The sequence below is a fragment of the Babylonia areolata genome, chromosome 8 (genome assembly GCF_041734735.1).
Source record: "Babylonia areolata isolate BAREFJ2019XMU chromosome 8, ASM4173473v1, whole genome shotgun sequence".
NCBI lineage: Eukaryota > Metazoa > Mollusca > Gastropoda > Neogastropoda > Buccinidae > Babylonia > Babylonia areolata.
In genome coordinates this window covers 8,126,387-8,135,480 of record NC_134883.1, presented here as the reverse complement: position 1 = coordinate 8,135,480, position 9,094 = coordinate 8,126,387, and the positions used below count along the sequence as shown (strand labels likewise).

General features: G+C 38.3%; 1 protein-coding gene across 1 annotated transcript; it reads right to left on the bottom strand.

Annotated features, from left to right (window-relative positions):
- Positions 1–58: 58 nt before the first annotated feature.
- Positions 59–7,633, bottom strand: LOC143284509 (uncharacterized). The gene is made up of 3 exons (XM_076591211.1): positions 6,889–7,633; positions 4,135–4,383; positions 59–2,424 (listed from the first exon to the last, which is right to left on the bottom strand). The coding sequence occupies exons 1-3, from the start codon at positions 7,288–7,290 to the stop codon at positions 2,110–2,112; spliced, it is 966 nt and encodes a 321-aa protein (XP_076447326.1). The 5' UTR covers positions 7,291–7,633; the 3' UTR covers positions 59–2,109.
- Between the last annotated feature and the right edge of the window lie 1,461 nt (positions 7,634–9,094).

Here is a 9,094-nt window from a genome sequence, read left to right as displayed (position 1 = left end):
TCAGTTATTCTAACTCATGTGAACACAGTATTTTAAATAAACAAGGTAGATTTCCATAATACATTCCATATTCCAGTGTTGAAGAATATTTGAGCAAGCTGGTTCTCTGGAATGTATTATCACCCTTAAAAATAATGATCATTAAAAGGAAAAAATAAAACACAATTCCTCATTACTCACAATCTTGTGAATGTCATAGAAGTCTCGAGTAAGAACAAGGTCATACAATAAAACTGTTCCTCTTTAACCCAGTGCCAGAGAATTTTGTTTTAAAAAAAACACAAAGTGCTCGTCAGTGTGGGGGAAATTGGGGGTAACCACAAAAAAAAACACAAAAAACAAAAAAAAAACACACACACAAAATTTTGCATAAAAAGTAAAGGAGATCCACAAAGAAAGTGAAGGAAAATAACTTTGTGACTTACTGAAGGAAAACGAATGAGAATTCTGAATCTAGGCTTTTTTCTTTCAAATTATTTAAACTGCAGATAACTATTCAGGCACTCCAAAGATAATAATTTGGGAGCAACAAAAAAAAGTCCATTTCCACTGCCACAGAATGACATCCAGAACAGTTTATACCCACAAAATAAAAGGTTTTAAGTTTGTGACAACAATCACAACTTCTGCAGACATAAATGAATAACTGTCTCCACAATGATACGCGGGTTCTATCAGCATAAAGGGTCAATCTATCGTCAGAAACAGCGCAGTCAAGCTTTGTGACACAGAAGAATGTTATACTGAGGGAGAAACTCTGTGTGTCCATGCTACACATGGGCCGACAAAAATGGTCTGCTGTGAATGCCAATTTGCTTCATCTGCAAACATGTCTGTCTTCTGATCAGTGACAAAAGCATAAAAAAAAAATTTTTTAAATGTTTATTCCCATCTTTTATACTTTCAGCCCTGGTTTTCATGAAAAACATGGATTGTTGGCTGTTACCCTACTGCGGCAGTAATCAGTGACAACAGTTCTCAGACGTTCAGAGCCATGCCCACTTCCACACCCTCTGACTGGCCTAGAACTAGTCGTCTTACAACACTCTTTCCTTCTCCTCCCCTCCCTGAAACTAAACCACGTTCCCACCCATATCTTGGTCACTGTCACCTACTGAAAACTTACATCTGCTATGATAGATGAGACTAAGTGACAGAATTGTGTCAGCTTCATCACTTTTGCAATATCCTTCATGTCTGAACAAATGATCAAACGAGTGATGGTTTATTCATCTCTATTATTGTTTTACCTGTTCAAAATCATCTGCATAGCCTGTAAAGTTGAATAAATCTGCTGGCTGGGACCACTTGATTTGCTGAACAAAGATTCCAATGCTTTTTTTTTTTTGCTTTTTTTTTTTCATATAAACCCCATTTCCAAGCTCACTCCACATGGTCCAGTTAGCAAATCATTATCAAGAAGAAAGGGGTCTTCCACCTGACGTCAGCTTATGCAGATATTATTTTTATGACCTAGACACATCAAATTAAACTTTCAGAATAATCTTATGTTCACTGAACAAAACTCTGATAAAGGAAAAATCGGAGTCGATGCAGGACGTTTTATAGGCATAAAGGCAAAACTTTGTGCAGGATGTCGGCTGTCCTAAAGGCACTGAACGGGTTAAAGATCCACACCCTCAATAAAAACCAAATCTCAAATGTAATAACCTCAGCACTGAGTATATATACAAAGACATCGTTCACAACCTTGCACAACACGGTGCCTCCCTAAAAAAAAAAAAACATTGCTGGTCATGTTCAGAAGATGATCATAAAAAAAAAATTGGTGTTTTATATACATATGTATGTATGATAGTCGTGATCGACAATGATGATCAGAACAGCAGAGGAGGTAACTGCTGTCCCGACTATCTGGGCTAGAATTTGATTATAGTGGAGAGTGTCTTGCCCAAGGTACATCCCCACTCTCTCTGCCAAGAGGGTTTTAGGACAGTCGGCGTTGGGATGGTTCTCAAAGGCCAACTAGCCCCCAAGGCTGCAGCACTAAGAGCCAGTGTAGTCTTGCCTCCTAGTTTGAGAGTCATAGTATATATATATATAAACATATACATATAACGTCCACTATCTTTCACACAATAACACCCCCTAAAAAATATTGCTGGTCACGTTGAGAGGCAGGAGGTAGTTGCGTTTGAGGTCGGGCGTGGGCAGGCGGTTGTAGCAAACGTTGTCCTTCTGGTTGAAGTGGAAGTGGGACTTGTGGAAGTGGGCAGTGGTGGTGAGCACCTCGGCCTCCTCATCCTTGTAGGCGGCCACGAAGTTGGTGGAGAAGTCCTCGTGCTTGACCTGCAGTGTGTCCAGGGCCCACTGTATCTTGACCTCTGACACCAGGCGCTTCTGGTGACCCGAGGTCGCCAGCACCTTCACCTCCTTCAGCCGTCGCTTCGTCATGTCCATCACCTTGGAGACAAGTCAAGTCAAGATGATCTTTACTGAGGGTAAAAGAATAAGCTTATACAGCTTTTTTACACCCTGCCCTCAGCAAAACAGAAGAAAACACACAAAAAGGAATAAGTGGGTATGGGGAAAGGATAATATAGAAATAAACAATTACAAAGAACACACAAGAAATTCTATCGAAAAAAAACTACTACTAAAACAATACCAGAGTAAATAGCAATAAATATATATATGATACTGACACAATTATGACATGCAAAGCGACATCCTTACATCATTAACTTGAAATCATTCAGGAAGAATACAGCAAGAGTAAGAACAAGAGAGAGAGAGTGGACAGACCAGACCAGACAGCAGTAACAAGCATTCCATAGTGACTGTCTCCGGTTTGATTGATCAGTGTTATTCAACTTATTGTTTGTTAAGTGTAGTATTGTTACCATAAACAACTACTATAAAATAATCTTTTTTAAATACTAAAAAAGAATTTTTTTTCCTGTTGACAGACTCTTGAGAAAAAGCAAAGTCTAAAAAAAAAAATGCAACACTTGAGGAAAAGCAGTCTTAAAAAGCAACGCTTTGAAGTTTGATAAGAAACAAAAAATGAAAACAGAATTAGCACTACAGCAAAAAAAAAAAAAAAAAAAAAAAGAAGAAGAAGAAGCAAACAGTAATTTATTTATGATGTAAAAAGTGACAAAAGTGAAAGGACAGACATTAATATTTTCATAGATAAAATAAATGTCTCAAATTATTCTTTTATGAGAAGGTGCGCTCAGAAACTGATTAAGTGACTTGTTATAAATATAATATATCCATCAGAGTGCATGCTGAGACATCACAACAACAAAATCTGAACATTATAATTTATCATTAAATACAATGTTTCAAATTAAAGTATATTTGAATAAACACTTTTGCATTCAATTTGCCTTAAAAAAAAAACAACACTAGATTATTTTACAAATTCACTTCAGATAGCAGCCCTACATAGTAATTAACTATTGTTGTCTGGTAAACTAATTTCATACATTTGGCAGGTTATACAATCCACAACATTTGGTGAAAAACAAAGTTCAGTACTTGAAAACAAGAAAAAAAATGAATATAACATAGTTAAAGGAAACATCCCCCCTTGCCAATGAAATGATGTCCCATCATTTATATTGAACACATTTGAATCGCAAGAAATTAAAATTCACTTTTTCAGATTCTCTCCCCCCCCCCCCCCCAGACATACATACATAGAATAAGTTGTACAACTTAAACGGAGGACAACAGTTTATCTGGAAGAATTGTTTTGAAATAAACAGCATTCACTGATTCAGACTATCAAAGTGTACAATGGTCTGAGTTTCCTGAGAAAAAAAGATAATTAGATATAGGCAACAAAACTCAATTAAAATGAGAAAGATGTTCTAAGTCCTTGAACTTTTGAAGATACTCTTATATTTTCAATATATGAATAATGGAAAAAAATCTTTTATAATCATAAAATGAAATGTTCTGCACATAAACAAAGATCTGTCTTCAGAACAAACAGAAGAAGGGAAGTTTAGGTATACTATTGTATAATTCTGCTTCACAATTTTGCAAACATTTCTGGACTCTGACTTGGAATAAATCTTCCTCACTTTGCTAAATTCATCCCCAATCGCTTGCATTGTGGCAAACATTTCTTCACTTTGATTTTGAGTAAATTTTCCTCACTTTGCTGAATTTATCCCCGTCGGGACTTTTGGCGGGGGTGACCAACATGACCCCAAACCCAGTGCCCTTGTTGCGGAGCATCAACAGCAGCATCTGAAACAGGCGCTCTGAGTCGATGCGTGGGGTGACGACGTACACCATGGCCCCCACGCCAAACCAGTCGTCCAGCAGAGACTTCCACAGGCGCATGATGAAATCATGCTGCATGATCCCTCCCCCTTCTGGGATCTGGTCCAGAAGGTCCTGCACCTGCAGTCAGCATGCATGGATCTTATATATAGGTGACTAATGATTCACTGATATGTACTGAATAGAATATGTGTGTGTGTGTGTGTGTGTGTGTGTGTGTGTGTGTGTGTGATGACATGTCACAGCTCTGGAAAAGAGTGTTTTCACCTTGTCTCTGGCTCTCACTCTTGCTCTCTCTCCACACACACACACACACACACACACACACACACACACGACAGAGGATACATACACATTTTATGCACACACACAGACACACACAATGAATGCACACACTCCCTCTTACTGCTTTGCTTGAGCACTCTGACTTTTAATGTTATATTCAACTGACACTGCACAGTGACACTGATACAATAGCAAAGCTTCTCAAAAGCATTCATGTACACACTTGTTTATTTCCTTGAACTGTATTATTACTATTAAATTTTCACTTGCACAATGTGGTGATACTATCTCCACAAAATATGAGACTGAAAGACCTATGCAGGTTGGGCAATATGGCTTAACTACACTGACTGTTTTAAACTCATGTCAATTATGAAGGAATTAAAATTTATTAATGAAGGAATAAATTATCTAATTAATTTCTAAAATTATTTTATGGCTTGGAATATATATATATATATATATGGTTTTGTTTGTTGTTGTTTTTTATAACTGATTCCCGGGGCTGTACACTTGCTGATCTTTTTTTCCCAGTAACTTTCTCACATTACAGAACAAGAATCACATTCTTTATTTGGAACATTCTTTTTCTAATCAATGTTAACTTCAGCATCATATGAGACTTTCTTGCGTTTTCCGGTCAAATTCACTGTAGCAGAACAAATTATAATATAATTTTGTATTGAGACATTTATGGTTGATTTTTTTTTTTCAATGTTAAAAGTAGCTTCTAATTCTATGGGGTGGGGGGGTTGTTGTTGTTTTTGTTTTTGTGTTTCCAACTTATTGAAGGCCTTACAGATTTTAATAGATGTAGTCAAAACAGATTATCTTCGGATAAGTTTCAGAAGATCATGAAATTAGTAATTCACCAACTACATTATTTTTTAGCATGAAAAGTATAAATTTTGATTGAATATACATTTCTGTAGATTTAAAAAAAAAAAAAAAAAGTACTGAAACTGAGTGAAAGCCCTACTTGCCCAAAGGCAGAAAGTGAGAAACACTTGTAATAATTGCATTGAATATTGGTTTTCCTTACTGAGAAATGTGAAGGTATTTGTTTTTATTTTGTTTGTTTCAATGTTTGTTTGTTTTTAATTCTGTTGGAACATTCTGTGGCACACATGTGGATGGGTGATTAGAACTGGAATATTATTTTTACCAAAATGTTGAGAATAATACTTCACTGTCTTCTTCTTCTTCTTCTTTCCGTTGACTACCACCTTCATCATTGTGAAGATTTTGCTGACTATAAGTTAATAAAAACATAATTCAGTTCATTTCTTGGGATGTTTCATAAGCCTTGCAGCTTTTTAGTGTCCAAGTCGAACAATACATCAATTGGAGTTGCCAGTGCAATTGTTCAGGAGTAATACCAAAAACACAGAGAGCAGTGAGTATAATCAGTTATAAAGAACCAAGCGTCACAATATGCATGACCCTTTCATCCTACCCACAGCTCACATTGTCACAGTCACACACATAATACTGATCTTTTCAGTTCACATTGTCACATGTCCTGAAAGATGAACTAATCTTCACGAAAGGGTATGTGCACTCACACACACACACACTCACACACACACACAACAGTAATCATATGACAGAGTAAAAATTATACACGTGTGTATAAATACATACACTTAACAATCTCTTCTTCTTCTTCTGCGTTCGTGGCCTGCAACTCCCACGTTCACTCATATGCACACGAGTGAGCTTTTACGTGTATGACCGTTTTTCCCCCCGCCATATAGGCAGCCATACTCCGCTTTTGGGGGTGTGCATGCTGGGAATGTTCTTGTTTCCATAACCCACCAAACACTGACATGGATTACAGGATCTTTAACGTGCGTATTTGATCTTCTACTTGCATATATACACATGAAGGGGGTTCAGGCACTAGCAGGTCTGCACATATGTTGACCTGGGAGATCGTAAAAATCTCCACCCTTTACCCACCAGGTGCCGTCACTGTGATTCGAACCTGGGACCCTCAGATTGAAAGTCCAACGCTTTAACCACTCGGCTATTGCGCCCGTCACTTAATTAACAATCTCATCTTCACACACACCTGTATCTGACATGTATGTTCTCACACTATCCAGTGTTGTGCGTTCTTATATACATTTTTTTTTTTTTTTAATATATATATATACAACATAATATTGGCTCTTCATTTATATCTTTCTTCTTTATGGGCTAAAACTTCCACATGTATACATACTTAGACATAATTTCATCATCATGTCTACACACACCCAGTGTTGCACAAAGGACACAAGCACAAAATGCAAAATAACGCTCAAATACACATTAGACATGTAACAGATGACATACCAAATCATCATCTTTATCCAGCTGAAGGTAGCGAGTCAGGGAATTTTCTGAAGTTTGGGTTGTATCAAGAACCTCTGCTTCTGCGTTGCCTTCCTCCAGCAGACGAGCAAAGTTGTCCACAAACCAGGGCCAGTGATTTTTCCCTGTCACTCTCAACAGGCCTTTAGTCTTGTTAAGCTTGATAGTCACACCCACAATCGGTTTCAACTTGATGATTTCCCCTTTCTCCAAATACTTAATGTTGGGGTACACCGTTTGAAAAATCTCCAGCCACCATGCCACGATTCCCCGTGAGGAGGAAGCGACCACGATTTCTTTCCCTTCGTCGATGAAATCAATGTCTCGGCTTGTTGGTGTGCCCCATATCTGGGCCAAAACTGTCCGTCGGTCTTTCTTCGACATTACGGCTGATCTGCCTAAATGTGAACTGTCTCAGATATGAAGATGAATTTCTGATTCAAGACATGGATGATGAACGTAAAGAACGCACACGTTCTTTCACAATACCGATTTCGCATGGAATCTGCGCTTCCTTGTTTACTTCATAGCTTTCGATTCTAACAACAACAAAAACACAGGTAAAACTCACCTCCTAGCACAACTTCACCAAATAAATAAATATAAATGCTTACAAATTATTCTGAGTATTTTTCACGCCAATAAAAAACCAAAAAAAACTCCTCCTCGCACAAACCAGAACAGGTTCACGTTTTTACCCTGACACACCTGTGTAACGATGAGCAAATGGCGACGGAAGTTGACGCGACAAAGTTTGTCGTAGGGACGCGATTTCATTGGTCACATTCTGTGGAACCAATCGATTTTCACCTGAGCAATCATGGTGCGTCCGTTTCTCGACTTGGCTATATCAACAGGCGTTGTGAACTTTGTGCCTTGTCAGTTCAAACAGGTCTTGTAGATCTACAGAAGGATTGCACTGTTTGAAAAACCTCAAACAATGCTTTGAGTGAGGCTCTCTCTTTCACAACAAAAAATAACCCGAGCCCCCCCTTGTCAAATAGACCCTTGCAGGTATTGACAATAAAGTGTCAGTCTCTCTCTCTCTCTCTCTCTCTCTCGGCTCTCTTTCTAATGACAACGTTCACGTGGAAAGCTATGGTTTGTCTGCCCAGCCCACCTCAGCTCTCATGTAGTTTACTCGGTAGGCCAGTCTTACAGCAAAGAATACTACGGTATACTGAGTAAACTACACAGTACAGTTTTACTACACAGAGCACAGAAAAGCTGTAGGTCTATAAAATAGGCAGTTTATTTACAGATCAATTATGAGAATAATGATACCAACATAATAACAACAAATAACGATGATAACAATAACAAATGATAACAATAATCACTATAATCATCATCATCATCATGATACAAACATGCATTTACATAGCGTTTTGGTATACCTATATGATTATGTGCGTTTTACACTAACATGTACAGGCCTACCTACGGCGGTCAGACCGGCCGTGCACAAAGTTGGCTCTCACACACACACACACACACACACACACACACGCGCGCACATGCGCTGTAAAACAACTGATTGGGAGAAGGGACTACAATATTGAATCATGTCAGTTGTATGGTGAAAGGAGAAGCCGTATTGCAATACGGTGGTGTTATTTGTTGAAATATCACACACAATAAAAACAAAATGTGGACCGATAGTAGTAGACACATCGCAGACTGGACTAACTCAAATAAGAAAGGGGAATATGGGACGTAGGCCCACATAATTATGGGCCTAGATGCTATATTTCCGGTAATACTGATACTCAATCAATTAACAGATAACTTGAACAAGGAACGAAACTGATCAGACATGACATTTATTTGTAACAGACGAGACATGCGAGCAAGTGCAGTACGTGTGTGTGTGTGTGTGTGTGTGTGTGTGTGTGTGTGTGTGTGTGTGTGTGTGTGTGTGTGTGTGTGTGAGTTCATTCAAGACAAGACGTGTCCATAATAATTATATGTGCCACGGTGTGTGTGTGCCACGGTGTGCGTGTGTGTGTGTGTGTGTGTGTGTGTGTGTGTGTGTGGTGTGTAAATCTATAAGTGTGTGTATGCGTGTGTGTGTGTGTGTGTGTGTGTGTGTGTGTGTGTGTGTGTGTGTGTGTGTGTGTGTGTGTGTGTGCGCTTGCACGTGTGTGTGTGTCAAAAATGATGGATAACACTTAACAAATTACAGTTC